Source organism: Notothenia rossii, assembly GCF_949606895.1.
Source record: "Notothenia rossii genome assembly, chromosome: 7".
Lineage (NCBI taxonomy): Eukaryota > Metazoa > Chordata > Actinopteri > Perciformes > Nototheniidae > Notothenia > Notothenia rossii.
The window spans coordinates 68543544-68563045 of NC_136905.1; the positions used below are offsets into that span (position 1 = coordinate 68543544).

The following is a 19502-nucleotide window of genomic DNA, read 5'->3' on the forward strand; positions in this document are numbered from 1 at the left end:
GGAGTTCATTCATTGTCGAGGTCTTTGTGTGTTTAATTGCTTTTGAGTCAGTGCTTTTTTGGGAGTGCATGATCCGTCAAAGGGACTCGAAGAGCATGACAAATCTATCATTGTATGGTTGGACATTTATTTATTGGTTAGACTCAGCCCCCATCTTATTAGTCATCATCTAAGATTCCACAACCCACTAACATACAATTGGGTGATAAATAAAAATAAATGTGTTGAGAAACAATGTTAATGCTCCAATTCATAGTAGACTGCATGGTTAGCAGTTAGCACCTTACTTAGTAACTAATATCTTTCAAATTGGTTCTTATGATGATCCGTCACCGCCTCTGTGTACAATGTATGGAATGGAACTGTTTTTAAGCTATCTATGCCCCAGGCCACATTTTGTAAATGTAGCTACTCTGTCAATAATAGCACGCAAAAAATCAGAAACAAAACCTACAGTACAGTCAGAGAAGCTTTTATTGTTTAAAACTTTCTTTTTTACTTAAATAGTATTTCTAACAGAGCATAAAGATCATTTCCCTCATATTTTTCACTTTCAGACATACTGTTTCTTGGTTTCTGGCCCAATATGTTTTCATTGTTCTTCTCTCACCCAATATAATTAAATTAAACTAATCACTTCTTCTATCTTTGACATTTAAACACAATAGGTTGACATTTATTGTGTTGTATGTAGAAAATGACATGGCGCAAATGAGTAATAGGATACTCTTTGTTTTGTTTGATCTAAAGACCAGCACCATAGAAACCCAGACCCGGGCATTTCTCCACAACAGAACTACACCTCTCAGTACTCAAAAAAGAATTCTCCCAAAATCTTTTTTTCTAACACAACAACTGCAGTTATGTTCACCAGGTGAGGACAGCCACTGGTTGCGTGTGTGTGTGTGGGGGGGGGGGAGTTACAGGGATTTACATGTCAAGGAGCAGCATCCTGGGGTCCTCCACCACTGACTTTATCTTACGCAGGAAAGTGACGGCCTCTCTTCCATCTATCAGACGATGGTCGTATGTCAGGGCAACATACATCATGGGACGGATCTCCACCTGAACAAGAGAATAGGATTCAATGCAGGCAATTTTAGACACACTCAAATTAGTGAATACTGGCAAAACAAATATTTAATCACGGAAAATTTGACAAACAAGGCTTTTTTTTTTTTTTTTTTTTTTAAAGGTCCCCTATTATACTGTTTTTCATCAATTAACTATAGGTCTCAGATATAAACAAACCATGTCTCTGAAGTGTTTGGCTTGAAATACCAAAAAGATCATGCATTGTAGCATCCCATAATCCCCTCTGTTACAGCCCTGTTTCAAAAGTGCTGATTCTCTGTCTGTTACTTTAGATGAAAATAAGGAGCCACTCCCCACGCCCCTCTGAAAGAGATTTGGTCAAAAAGAACACAATGGTGCTCTAGGAGGAGATTCAGGTGATAAGGTGTCATTTTCAGACAGGTTTGTATATAAATGGATCAGGACAAAAAGGGAGAGAATATTTTTTCCTGAAACTTTCAGAATCTCTTTACACAGAGGGCACACATGTTGAGGTGTACAAGACAATTAAAAGTGGATTTTGCATAATAGGTGACCTTTAAACAAAAAAAAGCAAATCTATCTTTAATCTACTGAAGAAATAGTAACTAAACTTTTAAGTTCATGATAAGAATGAAGAATGTTGGACAGTCATGTTACATATATGACCACTCCATGCTAGGTATATTGTCTCTTTTTTATGTATTTTAAAAATGGGGTAGGTAATTTTGGAGAAACCAGCTTGAGTGCGCTAGAATTTGAAAATACACAGCAGGAAAAGATCTGCCACTTCCTTACAGAGCCCCTCCTCCAACACACACAAACGCGTACATGCTCAATGAGGGCACGAGATAAGTTTGTGCACAGATGGAAGGCTGACAGGCAGGTAGGCCATCCAGTTATTATTTTTACAGTACTACGGCTTCCACAGATGACATTATGTTATGGATTTTTTGTCAAAGCACTTAAGATATTCATTGCCATCGGGATGTTAAGAGCATTCCATGGAATATAACAAAAAGTGTATCTCGAGCCGGTTTCTCAAACTTACCTACCCCACCTTTAAGGTTTAAAGTTAAGAATACCAACCTTGCCACCAATTGCTACGGGTCTGTCAAAGATGCCGTGCATGCCTAAAATTGCAGACTGCGGTGGATTAATTATGGGTGTGCCGAACATGGACCCAAACACGCCGCCGTTGCTGATGGTGAAGGTTCCTCCGTCCATGTCCTCCACAGCCAGCTCATTCTTACGGGCCTACGAACACACGCCAACAATAAGGATGGATCAAATGCTGAGGAAATCTCCAAATGAAAACCTGTGAAGTGTAAAAGAAATGTCCAAAAGATGTGTCATAATATAATATAAAACCTCACCTTTTCTCCCAACATATTGATGGCCTTCTCGATGTCAGTAAAATTCATTCCCTCCACGTTTCGGATTACAGGAACCACCAGACCCTGAGAGAGAAGTTATATGACTCAATTTTCTGCTCTTCACATTAGAGTCAAGTGAAGCACTTACACTCAGCATTACAGTAAAAGGCACTTGTCTCACCTTTGGCGTGGCCACGGCAACACTGATGTCCACGTAATCCCTGTACACAATCTCTTTGGTTGTGTCATCAATGACTGAAAACACAGAGGAATTGGTTAACATTGTAGACAAAAGAAATATGAATTCATGTTAAAAGTGCTAATAATCAATACAATTTACACCAATGTTCAGGGCTGCATGATTTACATAATGAAAAATACATAATGCATAAATGTTGACTTATACTGTAATTGCAATATAATTAGCAATATTTGAGGGAATCATTGTTTTAACGTTATTCACATAATCTAAGAAAATATATTAAAATGGTGTGATTTTGTAGAGGATCTGTACTCAACATGGATTTGTATTACATCTGTACAATAATCTTTGTAGGCTGGGACTAGCTCCACAATACTTCTGCCTTTACCAAGTATTGAACTTACTGCGATTTGGATATTGCACAAGTCAATATTGCAATTTTGATTACATTTCCATTTCTTGTGCAGCCCTCCTGAAGGTAATTTCCTTTTAATGGGTGCCATGTTCTGTTACATGCAAGTAAAAAGCCACAGACTTTTTCAGATTGGTAAAAGCCAGCCTCAGTGACCCCCCTCTCTCCTTCATTGTGGTCTATCTAAATAGGTCAGGGCAGTAAATAAGTGAGTGTTGGGTTTGAGGTTTGCAAGAGAAATCTACTGAAGCTTAAATCGTTTTCTTCCTTTCATCCTCTCTCAGTGACTTGTACCCATACGTGCAAAGACGCAGCCAAGCTGTTACCGCAGGGTGAGGTTTCACTGTCGTTTAAGGTTAGATACATACCGCCGTTGACAGAAGGTTGGTCAGCCAGAGCGTAGGCAGCAGCCTTCACAAACGCAGACATGAAGCCCAACTTGATGTTGTGCTTTTTCAGGTACGCATCTTTGTACGTCTTCCTCATCTCTGAGATGTTGCTGCAGGGAAATAGACAAAAACAAATGCAAAGATCAATTAACTAGTTGTTACTAAGGCAACAAGCAGGGCTGAAGCAGAAAATGAAGCCCTTCAGTGTGAAATGTGTTAAAAGAATGACTAAAACATTTTTTATTACAAAAACCCCCCAACAATGTGATCTTTAACATCCCCTTCATATTTTAGGAAATTGTGTTCATTCTGAGAACTGATGGGCGGACTGGCTTCAGGAAGGGTTCGCACTCAGGTTATGAAAATAAGTCGGTTACTTCCTTGTTGCCGAGTTTACAACAAACAGCAGCAATTAATGAATGATGTGAATTTTTCGAAAAACTAAAGTATAAGCTAATATAAGACAATCTTTTCCCAAATACTGTAACAGTAAAAGAAATGTCACAATCTAAAAAAACAAACAATGCCTTTTTGTGGCTATAAAAAAAATGCTGTTGCAGATAGTGGTGAATTAAAGCTATTGAAATTGGCCCTCTAATCGTTTCATCATTGCTCATTTTTCTCGTGTATCTCTCTTTTTAATTGTTTGTTTTCCTGTCTCTAACCCTGTTGAAGCTCTAGGGTTTCTCCGCTAACATAATTAGCCCCTCCCAAGACACAGACTCTCCGAGAAAGGAGAGAAGAAGCGATAAAAATCTTCACTTTCTAGGGCCTGTAAATCTTATTGGGCTGTCATAAAAGCCCATATCGGTTGAGGCCGCTCTTCCACTCAGAGCGCAGGTCTCTGTGGGCCCCTACAGATGCTCCAGCCTCCTGCTCTGACTAGCTCCTTCGGCTCCAGATGAGCCCTAGCATGGGAAGTCTTCCTCCAGACCGTCAATGTCAATCTAATTAGGATACATAGAAAACCCTGAATAGCTGAAAGCTGACACCGCACATTTGTGGGGAAAAGAAATCCTCAAAGTGTCCTCTTCAGCACAGGGGGCAAGTGCAGACAATAACATTTCCTTGTAAATTAATAAAACCGGTTTTAACAATTCTTATCTTCGTTTTAGATGGCATTACGACCAAATATTTACATTCCAGCGTTTAAGAGGATATCGGGTTTCAAAAAGCTTTTCCTATTGGGCAGATTCCAATCTATAACCATTTGTGCAAGTGTTGTTTTGGCTTTTAACAGGCAGTGTGTATCCTGTGTACTGCACACAGGCACACTCACAAACATGCTCATTTATAAGCAGATTTAGACACTTGTCTTTTTCCCTCAATGGCTTCAGTTTTCATGTTGACACAGGAAAACATTTCTAAAAAAACGCTGATGGCTTTATAATGTAGGTCAACTAATAGAGTTTCCTACCTCATGTCGACCTCATTAAACGTAGTCAACATAGCGCAGGTGTTTTGGGCTTCCTTCAGTCTCTGGGCAATTCTCAGCCGCATGCGGTTCATCTTAACCTAAAACAAAACATTTCAAATTCAGTTCTCAACTCTTGCACTACTATACAGATCCATTTCACAAACTATACCATCAGATACCGCTTAATGTTATTTAGGTGTTTGTAGAGATCTTTGCACTTTACCCTGGTCTCTGTCCTGGCTCCTTTAGTCGCCCCCTCAGCTTGAGCCGCCGGTGCAGCAGGAGCAGTGGGCTTGATGGCTGAAACTGGGAGAAAGACAGAAATACGCCTTTAGTATCTCCAGACATTGGGTTTAATGGCACTGGTGAAAGCCACTGCCGACGATGAGTAATCAAGTAAGCTAGAGGTCAAGAGCACAGATGTCAAGTAAAACGGTTCTCACATGACACGGACCGTCTGTCTCATGACGACTAACCTGGTTTGGTGTCCATAGCATGTGCTGGCACAGGTGGCACAGGGGGCATAGTGGTGGGAATGGGGCCCACAGCTGAGGGGGGAGGAGGGGGGGCAGCAGAAGGTGGTGGAGGGGTGGCGGCGGCCGGGGCCTCAGCTTTTGGGGCTTCTGCAGCTTTGGGAGGACCAGCTAAAGACAGAAGCGAACCGTTTGAGACAGACTTTACATTTTTGTCTTGGTAATATTTTTTATATCAGCACCGTGTACTTTTTTAAATAAAATGACAATACACGGACCTCCTTTTCGAAGCGTGAAGAGTGCATTTCCTCCCTCGACTTTCCCTCCATCAGGGACCAAAAGCTCCAGGATCACCCCAGCAGCAGGAGAGGGAACCTGCACTGATGTCTAATGGAAGGGGAACACATAAAAGAGATCATCATAGGTTTAAATAAGACATGGAAAAGTTCTATACATTTTCAAAATAGCCTACATTTGTTGCCAAAATAATGACCGTATGGTTTTATTCTCGCGTAAATTCTCATATTCAGTCAGGAGAAAAATCAAACACTTTAGAAATAATTTCCAACAAACATAATTTTGTATTTGTTATTTTGGGGGAAAAAATTACGTGCCCCAATACTTTCACTATTTATGTGCCAAAACAATGATGGCCTTTACATTTGAAGGTGTAACCGAACAATCAAAAATTCATAAAACATTTACTTAGTTTACCTTATCAGTCTCGATTTCACACACCACCTCATCCTCAGCAACGGTGTCTCCAACAGCTGTAAGAAGCAGGCTCTATTTTAGGAACAGAGTGCAGATTGACTAACTTTTGTTTAGTTAGTCTATGTATCCATCCAGTATCTGTTCCTATTATTCTTTACAGTGTGAGAATCTATTCATGTGTGCAAATCAAATTAAAATAAAATAAAGTTACCTTTTTCCCACCTTACGTCTCCCTCTGTGACAGATTCAGCAAACGCAGGAGTATTGACTGTGACAACTTCCTCTCCTATAGAACAAAAACAAGTCATAGGAGATGCATTTATTTACTCCTCACATCAGTAGTAGTGATTCAGATAAGTGCATGAATAAAAAGCATTTGGCTCGAAACATACTGTGGGCTACAGACGTCCTGAAGTACTGGATTTGGAAGACGCTGGAACGAGGATCAGATTTTCTGGAGAGAAACAAAATAAATGAATTCAAAATTATAACAATTAATAGCGATCCTAAAAACTAAACAATTGGTTTGACTTGGAAACATCTACAGTGAGAATGTTTTACTTAAATTCTGTCAGTAAATCTACTTGTGTTACTTACACATTGTTGTTCAGAGTGATAGAATGGCTAGCTGATAGAGCTGTAAGAGAATGGACAAGGAGAAGTGTTATTAACTTCTTGCAGCAGGACTATCCAAAATCAAAGATTGGCATTTAAGACATATCGCTTGAACAGTAACCAAACATACCTGCCGTGGCCCGACGTGCAAGTCCATTATTCCCCTGTGACAAAACACAGTTAGGATTTAAAAAACATTTGCAATTTTTTTGGGAGAGATTGTGCAGAAAATACAACTCAACAATGTTTATAACATTGAAACACTGACATCAAGGTCAATATCTTGCCCCTTATGTCTAACAGTGATAACAGTTGAGATTCAACAAAGGATTCAACCGAAGCAAGATAAGTCAGTGCTGTCGGTCAAAGGTTATTGCTACGCGTTAGACATGACCTTTGACACAATCAATACATGAGGCAAACAGGTAGCTTTGTGGTATTGCATAAGAACTGCAGCACCAAATGAATAAACATGTTAACAGGCTACTTGAACAGTTGCCTTAAAGCCTAATGTTATACTACTTATCTTACTGACAAGCTGACATACACTTAGCAGGACTTTCTGACATTTGACTTTGCTTACATGCAGCGACAGAAAGCTAAATCAAAGGAATAAACCATTAACACAACACTTAATAAAGTTAACTAAAAGGGGCGTGGTTTTCTCTCAATAATCACACTTTGACCTCAGCATGATAGGACCTAGCTAACCTACCCGTGTATTTAGCTTAGCGCGGCTAGCATGTTCTTGCTAGCTACCAAAACAATATTGGATAACTTGTGTAACTAAAGATGGACACTTTACTCTCTGTGTAACACCTTTAACATTAATGTGAATTCGAGAGAAACACAACACAGAGGACACTGCTTTACACTTTAATACAGACTACGATACAGAGTTGTGCAGGGAAGTGTCAAACTGTCCTTGGCTTACAATGTTACAGCATGACCGTGGCCTGCAGCTAATGTATGCTAGCTCTGAACACACTACAGAGACAGCGAGGATTCCTGCCCAGAGAGGCAACGACAACAGGTTACTTGCGTGTTGCCTACCTGGCGGATGGCAGACAGGGAACGGCCAAAATTCCTGGTGAGACACCGGGAATGGGATAACATGATGGCTGTGTGACAGCAGCCTGTCAGCGGAAGGGAACTCCGGTAACACGGACAAGCCGGACGCGCAAAAAAGCGAGGAAGTGGTGAGGGATAAACCAAGTGCTCCGAGAGGGGGGCAGGCTGGAGTCTAGTGGTCCCCTCTGACCCTCACTGTGGGCCTGTCTGGGCTGGGAACATATATTTTCTATTATAGTCTCTATATTTACGTTGTTACATGTAGGCTGTATGTAAAGTTAGTTGTAAGAGTACCGTATTTACACTTATACTGTGTATCTACAAAGTGTAAATACGGTTTACAGACAGCCTACATGTAACAACGTAAATATAGACTATAATAGAAAATATATATGATAATATTTAAATGATATAGGACATGCATACGGGTAAGTATAAGAAAACATATGATTTTATAGAATAGAATAGCGAAAGGTTAAGGTAAGTCTAGAGGGTTATGATTTTTATTAGCATAATGTATCTAATTTCAAGTGTATACTTTGTTTTCACTTATTTATTCTTTGAGTTTACGACTGCTTTGTTTGTTTTTCGTAAATGCATGGTCCAAAAATGGCCCTTTTGAGATAAATACAATTATTGAGAGATTAAAGGATAGCAATAGAGACGTCTTTTATTTATTTAAGTAGGCCAACATCTACATTTTCCAGTCATAGATGAATATTTAAACTTTTTCCCTATGAATACTTGTGCATATTTCCAAATTGACAATAAATAAGGCTTCACCCACCTATTCCTCCAACACCTCACAAATAATACTTTCCTTCTCTTGACATTATGTGGGTGATTTGCTTTCACATGGCCACGCCCCAGCTGCGTGATGCCTCTCCTGCACTCCTACTGTCCACAGCCCAGTGTGCGCAGGCCATCAGCTCGGCAGCACGTCCCGGCAACAGGTAAGGTCCCATCACAGCCGCTCTGTCTCTGTGCACCGTGGGGAAACTGCAGCCTGTGACACAGTGCATGCCTGCACGCCTCCTGTCTCATCACTTCAGCTTGACTTTTTTTTTTTTTTTTTTTTAATGAAAAGTGCTTTAGAAAAACTCATGCATGCTTTTACAGGACAACAGAAATTATAATCATATGATTGGTGAGTTTTTTTTTGTATTGGATTATGAAGTGTTTATTGACTGTTGACATTTTGTATAACTAAAATATATATATATTTTTAATTGAGATGATGTATACAAATGAGTTTATCCACAAACAGTAGGTCTGCCTGCTATATTTCAGGAAATGTCAAACTGTAAAAAGTAAAGGTGACTTTGAAATGCTGTCTACAAATTGTAGGCAAATTAAATCCACTCGAACTTTGCTATGAGGGGTAACTGAGTTACAAAACAGAGTTTGATCTTTCTGAAAGAATGCTTAATTATGTCAAAGTAAGAAAAAGAAACACAAGGACGGATCTATCGTCTAGTAATAAAATGTAGAATATCCGTTTCAAGTCCATACGTTTCATTTAAGTATTGAATTAGTTTGACATGTCATGCTGTGAGCTACAGCACAGAACATATGATAAAATAAACACCAAAAGGGAATGAAGTTATTATAGAATCTGTAAATTGAGCTTTTTATATATATTTACCATCGAGAATAATTTCTTGATCATTCTTTAAGATGAGAACCAGACAAATATAAAGAGGTTTTCATGGTACTTTCTTTTTTAAATAATATATACATGGAGCCGTTTGTTGTGCGTGGTCTATTGCTGTCAGAGGCTATAATTTACCTTTCATGGTTATCAGACAGTCGTTCTTTTTATCCTTTGTGTTATCCATCATTACAACCCCAAGATGAAATGATACAAAAAAAGCACTCCCTTATTACAGAAGATCAAGGATTTCTTCTGCGTCTTTTTTTTTTTTTTTTACAGAACAGAGCTACTTGCGATTAATGTAGGCTTCATTGACTTTCTATCATATATAACAGTAATTCTACATTTGCTTGTTAATGTAGTAATTTTAAGTTACAAAAGTGAAATTTCCTAACAAGCAGAATCACCTGTAAATGTTGTGTATAGATTAATTTACCTGAAACCATTTAAAAAAATGAATAATATACTTTATTTTTGCTATGAATCCAAGGAATAAAGAGACATTACTGTTTAAATTGAATGTCACTGTTCAGAAATAGGCATGCAATAATGTATATGCAAAGATTGTTTTATTAAAAGTGTACAAGAAAATATACAATATAAGAATGCACATACAGGATTTAAGAATAATGAATGGCCAAAGCACATTTTATATTAAAATGTTTTTTCATTATGTATGATTTTTACTATCTTCTATTTTTCTCTCTTTTCAGATTCTTGCATTTTAAATAACTCTGGTTGTGCAACGTGTGTAGCCGAAGACAGTGTTTCTCATCGAGCATGAACCTCAGTCTCCCCGACCAGACCATGCACAACTCCAGTGAAGGCTGCCTCGAGGACGACAAACCTGATGTCATGTTGCCTTGCTTCCGCAGAAACATGTACGACGAGCCTCTGGCCTCATACTCCAGCGGATCCATCATCTCTCAACTCCTTCGCAAGACAATCCACAACAAGAGGACACTAGATGAAAGCCATTTCTACCTTTCAGGCTCCGCTGCGGCTGACTCCAGCCAGGAGGACCAGTGCAGCGTATCCTCAAAAGACAGCACAGTGGAAGCTGCCTCCCCCGGCGCTCATGTTCCCACAGGAGCCGGCACGGAGGTGGAGCATCCCATGGCTGACCACCTGCAGGCCAAGAGGGCCAGAGTGGAGAACATTATCAGGGTCATGGCGGGCTCTCCAAACAGCCGGCAGCCTGGAGACAGCGAGAGGTGTGACACAGATGCCAGAGACACCAGAGAGGCCAGAGAAGCATACAGGGAGAACAAACGTAAACAGCGGTTGCCTCAGCATCAGGAACACAGTGTTGGAGGGCCGGCAAACAGAAGACCCGGAAGCAGCAGCAATAGTGATAACTGCAACAAGGATGAGGAGTGTCACAAGCTGAAGGAGCAGTTGCACAGCATGCAGAGGCTGCTGCGCCAGCTCCAGGAAAAGTTCCTGCAAGTTTACAACCAGGAGGACCCTGAAAACAACGACAGAGATGACACAGAAGGTGTGGAGCATGAAAGCACAGAGTCACGGTATGTAAGCACTGACGATGATTTTGAAAGGAAGAATAGCAGGGTGACTGCGGAGTGTAAGGACCGAATGAAAGTAGTTGGTTATCTGGTGCAACAGAGGGAGAGTCGGAGCCTGCAGGACACCCTGAAGCAGGAGCTCTCCAGGGCTGTGAATGACTGTGTGGACAGAGTGTTCAAGAAGGCGTCCTCCACAGGGCAGGATCTGTCCCCTCAGCAGCGCATGTGCTCCTCTCCAGAGCTGCAGATAGGTGCAGACAGGAAGCGCCAGCAGGCCGGCTCCTCCCAGGAACAGCCCCAGGCGGAGGAGGCTGCGGTGAAGCCCTGCTCTTTGGAGTATTATGAAAGCTCCGAGGTTCACAGCCCACCGGACCAGACGGAGGCACTGTCACTGGTGGTCCGCAAGCCGCCCGTGACCCCTCTGAGCTCAGTCACCCCGACAGTGAAGAGGCCCTACCCCATGCACCAGAATCCATTTCAGTTCAGCTACAGCACCCCTCTGCACGACAGTCAGATCCTGGAGCATCTTCTTAAGTACGGGCCACATTCCAGTTTCGGGGGTCACCCCTGCATGGCCCCATCCATGGACAGGAACTCCCCAGACTCCGTGGACATGCCCTGGGACGCCATCGCCATGAGGTCCAAGGTGACGTCCAGCCACCTCGCCCACCACGCCCGTGCCTCCGCCCTGGGGGCAGTGACGGTCGACAATCTGTGTCTCCCCCACGTCAAGATCGAGTGCGGAGAACTGCAGAGCATGGCCGACCGAAACCCCTACATGTCACTCAACATATCCTTTTATTTAAAAATAAATATGTGGAGCCAGAGCGGTTTGATTTTCTTTTTAAATGCAGGATTTAGAGCTTTGTTGTGTAATAATGATGATAAAAAGATAGACAATAGATAAAAAAAGAGACACAATTCAGATAATTTAGTATTTTTTTAGTATTGGGTAAATACAAAACAAATATTCTAGAAAGATTATATTTCTTTATATATAATTTAATAATTCTAAAACAATTGACAGAATTGACAATGAAAAGCAACACCAGATCATTCTGTACCATTCCCCATACAGCAGGGTGTGTGTGTTATTATCTTATACTGTATTTACCTCCTTCATTTCATACAAACTCCCTATATGTTAGCTCTTCCATTTGAACAATGGCTGGTTGAGGTTCATTGCAGCATGGGCAGTTCCAGTAACAAACTTCAAGGAGAATTTTTTCTTTGATCTCGCTAACCCCATAGAAAATTACAGCATCTTCTTTAATCTGAGCAGAGTAATGACTTTAAGTTTAGAAAAAGACAAATAAAAAGGAATACAAGGCTTTGATAAGAATTGCCAGGAACAAAAGCCAATTTTTCAAAGGCAGAGAAAGCATCGGTTTCTGTTTCAGGAAGCGTCATTTTTTCAGACTTGAAAAGGTGCAGGATCTATTTCTCCATCATCAGAGTGATAGGGGTGCATCTAAAAGGTCACATCTGAGTGCTGCTGGAAAGCAAAAGTGCCTCACAACCACCACACTTGAGCTCTTGTCTTGAGCATTTGTTGTTGGATACCTTTGTCAGAGTGTACATGATTGAAACAGAGTGCAAGATAACAGTTTTTCTTAGCCTTATAGGAACTCATAGGAAATCCATCTAGGATAAGATGTTTAATTCAGGGAAAATGGGTATATTGTTTTTTTAATGATGTGTTTGCTGACATCCACAATCTAAATGATGAATGATGAAATGTAACATCTACATTTCATTATCCTTTGCCTAAGAAATAAATAATTTTGTTACAATCCGCCTTTATAAAGTAAATCATTTTAAAATAGTCAGAAGTGTTGTTGATTCTCTTGTCGCACGGCATAAGAGAGGAATATAATGTAGTGCCTGTCAGGATTCGCTTTATCTTTACAGAGCAAAGAGCTCTGCTTCTCTTTGAACAATATCACATAAATCTTTCATCTTAACTTCCATATTTCAAAGCAAGGGTTCCCCTAATAAATGTATTGTGTGGTGACCTGATAAGGAAATATTATGTCCTAAGGCGTGGTGGTGGACTACAGAGGATATGCTCCTGACCATCTTCATTGCCATAGGGGGTATACTTGAGAAGATATTGAATTATTTATCATAGGAAATAAAGGAAATGTATATATTTATATATATTGCCATTTTTACCATTCAAAACGTGTACAATTAAAGCCTAACACATAAACTCAAAAACATTTTTATTAAAACATACTACTAAAATACTTAAAATGTGATTTGTGATATTGGGCTATATAAATACTTTTGAATTTGAACTACATGTAATTTAAATTTTGTTTCAAAAATGTCCCTTTTTTTGGCGTGTTTCTTTCCAAAGTAAAACAAATATAGCACCATATGTCGTCTTTTAAATCAACTTAATTATATCCGAAAACCGGCTTCTTTTTTCAAAACATTTCAAAACAAGCTGTCTTTACTGCCAGGCATGAAGTGCTTCGCTCTCTAATTAAAAATCCCTAATCTAATTGGTAATTCTGTTTTGCCAATAAGCACATGTTAGGGTCATTATTGACTCCCTGGTTAATGCCGAGCTGTTCTTTAGGGAAATTCAATTTAGCTGAAGATTGAGGCAACACAATACTCTGGTCTGCTATCACTTTGCATAGGACTGCATGCTGTGTTGTATTTAATTGTCAGGTTTTTTGCCTTAACGTTAATGTGAACATCCAGGAGGGTCTCACCCCGAGCCATCTGAAGAAGGCCAAGCTGATGTTCTTCTACACCCGCTACCCCAGCTCCAATGTGCTGAAAAACTTCTTCCCTGATGTCAAGGTAATTACATTTGAACTATAATGTGTCAAACAAGTTGCAGGATTGTTTGTCCTGCGTTAAACTCCCCGGTATCTACTTGTCAGTGTGTGTTTGGGACAGAAAAATCAGCAGTGTGTCGGAGGAGAGAAACAAAAACGCAGAGGGTTTAAATAACAAAGCCACTGAGCTGCTAGTATGTCCTGGGGGCAGAGGGAGATACAGGGGCATTCTCTCTTTAAAAAAAGCCACTCCAGTCAGCAAATGGAGTGACAAAGGACTCTGTAGGCAAGGCATTGCTATTGAGTGTCAACAGAGAGTTGGTATTAGAGACTTGTGCGGCAGCACCCAGGCGGCGATGAGCTGGGCCTAAACACAACATCCTGTGTGTTTTGGCCTTGGGCTCGTGTCATGCCTCCTCCTCTTCTATCTCCTCTTTTTGTCTTCTCTCTTGTCTCCTGATCTGTCTCCTGTTGTTAACTCTTCTCATTCATCCTATTTATCTCTGCTTCATTCTTTTTCATTCTTTTCCAATCGGAGCATCCTTCCTGCTTATGTTACAAGCTTACACCCATAACTCCTCTCCTGCCTGCCTTTCAATTTTCTCTGGAGTTTCTGTTCCTTCTCCTCTCTATCTCTATCTTCTCTCTCTGGATCTCTGAGCCAGTGCGGGCCCCTGCCTCTCAATCTGCTCTGACCCCCGGGGTCAGGGGGGAGGATGCTGTTGCTGCAGCCCTGCGAACGTCTCCTCCTTGCTTACAATCCTGTGGTGGGAAGTGGCACTGAACAAAAGAGCACCTAATCCCAGTGTCTGATTCCATCCTATCAACCCGAGTCAATGAGAGGGAAGCTTCCTTCTGTCCTTATGCTGCCGCTTTCTCACCCACCACACCAGAGAGAAGAAGCGTCTTTGATGCCTGCCCAGCCCTTAGGCATTTTTTTTTGTCTTTCTGGATGAGGAGATAGAATAACAGGACTAATGTCAAGACTGAGTTTAGAAATACAGAGCCCTGACAGATGTTTTTTCACCATTGGTGGGAAAAGCTCAGAGCAATTAATGTTGCGTAGAGTGACAGACCATTTGGTGCCATTTTGCCCTACAGGTACCAGTGCAGTCAATTATGGAAAGGGTGGTTAATACCAAAGCGTCAAACAGCCATTTGACTTTTTAATTGAAAAGCATGGAGATTCATATCTTTTTATTTCTGCATGCTCTCAATGAAGTCTAAATGGAGTTCTGAAATTACAATTTTAATTTATCACTAAAAGGGATGATTTCTGCTTTCATTTGCTTCCTCACTGAGACATCAAAGGTTAGAAAAGCACTTCTGGACTCGTTGGGTTTTATTGTTTAGCTCAAGGACACTTTAGCCGGATAGTTTATTGTGGATGCAGAGGCTTCGGTTGTCAATCGGCTGTAAATTAATCAATGATATTAAGAGACGTATTTGCTCTCTTCATTTCCAGTTCAACCGCTGCATCACCTCTCAGCTGATCAAGTGGTTCAGTAACTTCAGGGAGTTCTACTACATCCAGATGGAGAAGTTTGCCCGCCAGGCCATCGTTGACGGCATCAGTGATATCAAAGACATGACGGTTAGCAGGGACTCTGAGCTGTTCCGGGCGCTGAACATGCACTACAACAAAGCCAATGACTTCCACGTAAGTGTCACTTATTAGTCATTTCTCCTTTATGTTGTAGTTTCAATGGTTTGCATCAAGGTCTGATTTTTAACTCATAAAGTTTGGTTAAAAGGTACTGCTCTCATTCTGAAAGTATTCTGTGCGATGGATAAAGGTTTTCTTCAGTCAACTTTCATCTGATAAGAGGTAGCATATTCTGTTTGTTTAATGTCCCCCAGCTAAATGGGTGATGGTGGTAATGGAATTCAGTATAGTACATAAGGGAAAATATATGTTTTAATAATTTATATTTCAATATTCAATCAATGTGATGCTTTGAAGGCATAAAAAATGGCATTGCCAATCATTAGAAGGATAAAAAATACAACACACCCACTCCTGGTCTTATATTACAGATATGGGTAATGATGTCTCTGTAAACAGCCAAAACAGCTAACTTGCCTATGTCTGAAAGACGACAACATCCACCTTTCAGCAAGTCAAAAATTCACAAACTGACATGAAATATAAATTGTTGAATCGTTGTTTCTGTACAGACAAAACAAAAAGATATAACAAAGGGTGCTTACTTGGTATCTACAGACATAGCGAGGCTAGCTGCTTCCCCCTGTTTACAGCTTTATGCTAAGCTAAGCTAAGTGACTGCTTGCTGTTGCTTAATATTCAACAGACATTGACTGTATGAATCTAACTTTACCAGCAAGTGAGTAGGCTTATTTTCCCAGAATGTCCAACTATTCCTTTAACACTTTGTAGTTGACACATTTATCCCAGTGGTTAGTACCTGCTGAGGTATGCTCTCCTGTCAGCATGTGGTCACATACTGTATTATCTGACCTGTGTGTCACACTGCACCTGTGGCTGGCCAGCCTTTACAGCCATTATCTAAACTCCAGAGAGATGCTTTATCAAACTGTGGGAAGAGGAAGCCGCAAAATCCAACTAAAACAACTCAGGATTAGAGGACCAGTACGCCTGAGCGAGACTGAGATTGCTACTGATGCGGAATGCTGAGAAAGACGCTGTGGATTCCGAGGGAGAAGGGCCGTTTGGTGGGAAAGGGACGGGACCGTTTTCTTTACCTTGGGACCAAGACATTCCTTTCCCAGGGATGCTTTTGTGTCGGGAGATGAGGGGAAAGAAAAATAACTTATGCCAACTGTTGTGATAACTAGTCAGTGGATGGGAAACATGGGCTGCGGGGCGGGTTTCTCCCAGCATCCCTTGCATCAAGACTTCAATTGTTGATGCGCTTTTTATCCTGCGGTCGTTACACCAACTTAAGCCACATATAATTCTTAATTAAACATAATTATCCCAAGTTTAGCCCTAAATCTAACCTAATGAAAACATTTGTAATCTTCATTTTCAACCATATTTCTGATGGGATTTAAAATCATGCTTTTGTTGACTGGCTCTCACAGCGCTGGATAGAAATCTCACAATGCAGTTTAAGTTCAAGAAAACAAGACTAGCTAATCAAAGAGGCCTCCAAATGAAAGCCAACGATTGCAGCATTGCATTTATTGTATGTGTGCAGAGAACAAAGAGATCAGATCCCTTTCATCAGTTTGAGTGTTTGAAGAATTGCACTACAGGTCTTCATTTGATATGTTTTGGACTTTGAGAGCACTGAAGAAAGCTTGTTCAGTATGCTCATTGCATGAAGTGCTTTTTTCATTATTAGAAGATTTAACAAGATTGATTCAACGTATATGTTTTTTTCCTCTGTCTTACAGGTTCCAGACAGATTCATGGAGGTTTCTGAGATTACCTTGCATGAGTTTTACAGTGCCATTTCCGCAGCCAAAGATACAGACCCCTCATGGAAAAAGGCCATCTACAAGGTGATCTGTAAACTGGACAGCGACGTCCCGGAAGAGTTCAAGACATCTTCTTATTTATAGGTCGAAGTGGGGGATTAGAAAAGTGGAAGAATTGGAGTTGGTCACCTGACAGTATTATTTCATCCTTTGTTGTAGTGCATTTTAGTGAGGTGAAATGTAGATGTTGGATAATTAATAATGTTGTAGATCTTAAAAAAACACACACATCATTTTAAATATGAATAAGCTTTAGTCTGTAATGCTGTATGTTTAAAAAAAAGAAAAAGAAATAATCTACAAACATGATGGCTCTTTATTCTATTGTTTAGTGTTTACTCTGTATGATCTGCCTCAACACATTTAAGGAATTTGTAGGTGTGTACAAATGTTTACAGAGTGCTTTCATTCTTTTTCAATATTATAAAACGATATAGTATCCTTTTTAGCTGACCTAGAAGACTTTTTTGGCAATTACCGTCAGTATTAGTTTGCTTTTGACTCCTGGCTGTGTGTGTTTTGTAAATGTACATGCGCTACAGTTGAGTGCTGCATATTGTTCTATCATTATTTTGTTATCTTTTATCTTGACAGAATGCCCATGTGAAAATAATGCTGTTTTGGTTTAATTATGTATAAAAAGGTCACGTAAAGTACAATCATTTTCAGATATTTCATTCACAGACAATGTACTGGATGATTATTGAAATAAAAAATGCACTAAATTATAGAATATAAACTGTGTGATTATTTTCATTGCACATATTTAAAAAAAAAAAGAGACACACAGGTAAATGCTTTGTTTTTCCAATTGTAAACGTTGAACTCTCCCTATGACAATACTGCGAGCCACTGCCGAGCCCCTAAGGTGCCTCTAATCCACGTCCAGCAGCCAGCTGTTAAATGTCCCCCAAACTATGCCGTTCACATTGTCCACTGAAGCCAATTCAAGTCAACTTTCTAAGGCCTGCATTCATTGTGCGGCCACTGCGGATGCGGACAACTGCCATGTCTTAAAAACAGCCACAATGCATTCCCTCCTAATGACTAACGCCCGAGGTGACCTCATATCAGTTGTGCCACCAAAGCAAAATTCCACAAACCCGTTGACTTTTTCTTCCAGGCACCGACTCAAAGCACGGCGGCGACCGAAAACACACGCAAAAGCACACGCACATGCAAGTATGGTGATGTCCCAAAAATCACAGATGAGCTATTTTGGATGACATGGGCTCAATATAAACCACAGCAGGGAATACAATGGGATAAATAAATGTCATAACTAATTGTTCATTTTACTTTAACGGTGAAGTATTTGGCACATCCATACAGATTATTGTACATTTACAGCCAATTCATTTTAAAGCAACAAGGTGCCTTTAAAAAAAATAAAAGGAAGGCTGCACAACAGAAAGGACCACTTTAATAAAACTACACTTTTTCTTATCACAGCGTGAGATTACATTGTCAGTGCGCAAAACCCAACATTTAATAGGAAAACCAATTAGGCACCCAAGCACCAATTACATCAAAAATGATAACATTAAGGAAATTAAAACATTAGTTGAATTGGTTGATGACAAAGACTGGAGACAATAAACCTCACTAATCTTTTAATAGATATTTATTTTCAATTAGATCTGTCTTCTTCTTCAGTAAATTGATTTACATTCTCAACTGAATTAAAACGCCTCTGGTTGAACCAAAGTGCTTCGCTCAAATTAATTTGTTGTGTAACATTTTCTGAACAAGACTTGGTAACCTCTGATAAAATGAAAGAAAACAAAGAAAATACCTTCAGTTTGTTTAACTGCCTCTGGCTGACAAGGCTTCAACTTAAACGCTGCGATATGAAATTATGTTCTGTATTAGAGAGGCGCAGATAAAAAGCGGCATTCTGTGTAATGAAGAGAAATGAAAAGCAAAAGGCAACAGGACGTCACAGAATTGAAACACTGTCGGAAGAGATGTCTTTGTGCTATGCTTTCAATATATAAAAAAAGGCACATTTCTAAAGAAAAATACTGATTATAATAAAGCGGTAGTGTTCTCAGTCTCACGCTGAAAGAGACTAAATAAAGAGCATTTCAATCAGTCTCTTAGTTCTTGGAGATGGATGCAGAGAAAAGAGTAACAGCATCATCTAGTGAATCTCTTCTGTAATACACACAGCACAGCTCGCCTCAAACAGAATTCACTCATCTCTCTCAGACAGTCTTCTTTAGTGTTCAGAAGAATATATATATGTTTTACATTGTAGCCAATCACAAGTCATTTAATAATTATAAATAATAATATCCTGCTTTTAAATTGTGTTAGCTGTAATTTGGCTCTTCATTGTGT

General features: G+C 40.0%; 2 protein-coding genes across 3 annotated transcripts; one reads left to right on the forward strand and one right to left on the reverse strand.

Annotated features, from left to right (window-relative positions):
• Nucleotides 1-456: 456 nt before the first annotated feature.
• dlst (dihydrolipoamide S-succinyltransferase) lies at nt 457-7837 on the reverse strand. Its single transcript, XM_079693585.1, has 15 exons — nt 7705-7837; nt 6782-6815; nt 6634-6673; nt 6429-6490; nt 6248-6322; nt 6037-6092; nt 5601-5709; nt 5326-5493; nt 5073-5155; nt 4850-4947; nt 3412-3542; nt 2611-2684; nt 2430-2513; nt 2143-2310; nt 457-1065 (listed from the first exon to the last, which is right to left on the reverse strand). Exons 1-15 carry the CDS (start codon nt 7765-7767, stop codon nt 931-933), a joined length of 1380 nt encoding a protein of 459 aa, XP_079549711.1. The 5' UTR covers nt 7768-7837; the 3' UTR covers nt 457-930.
• prox2 (prospero homeobox 2) lies at nt 7712-17884 on the forward strand. Of its 2 annotated transcripts, XM_079693583.1 has the most exons (6): nt 7712-7850; nt 8593-8675; nt 10090-11686; nt 13606-13716; nt 15160-15354; nt 17076-17884. In XM_079693583.1, exons 3-6 carry the CDS (start codon nt 10157-10159, stop codon nt 17241-17243), a joined length of 2004 nt encoding a protein of 667 aa, XP_079549709.1. In that variant the 5' UTR covers nt 7712-7850; nt 8593-8675; nt 10090-10156; the 3' UTR covers nt 17244-17884. The 2 variants fall into 2 exon arrangements, with proteins under 2 accessions (XP_079549709.1, XP_079549710.1); XM_079693584.1 differs by lacking the exons at nt 7712-7850; nt 8593-8675 and adding an exon at nt 8778-8869.
• The last annotated feature ends 1618 nt before the right edge of the window (nt 17885-19502 follow it).

What these genes read in the sequence shown, in the direction of transcription:
- prox2 (XM_079693583.1), top strand. Translation starts at nt 10,157, where the DNA reads ATGAACCTCAGTCTCCCCGACCAGACCATGCACAACTCCAGTGAAGGC. An exon ending in GAAACCCCTACATGTCACTC is followed by an intron (nt 11,687 to 13,605) that starts AACATATCCTTT and finishes AACGTTAATGTG; the next exon opens with AACATCCAGGAGGGTCTCAC. An exon ending in ACTTCTTCCCTGATGTCAAG is followed by an intron (nt 13,717 to 15,159) that starts GTAATTACATTT and finishes CTTCATTTCCAG; the next exon opens with TTCAACCGCTGCATCACCTC.
- dlst (XM_079693585.1), bottom strand. Translation starts at nt 7,767, where the DNA reads ATGTTATCCCATTCCCGGTGTCTCACCAGGAATTTTGGCCGTTCCCTG. An exon ending in TGCTATGGACACCAAACCAG is followed by an intron (nt 5,156 to 5,325) that starts GTTAGTCGTCAT and finishes TCTTTCTCCCAG; the next exon opens with TTTCAGCCATCAAGCCCACT. An exon ending in CCAACCTTCTGTCAACGGCG is followed by an intron (nt 2,685 to 3,411) that starts GTATGTATCTAA and finishes CTGTGTTTTCAG; the next exon opens with TCATTGATGACACAACCAAA.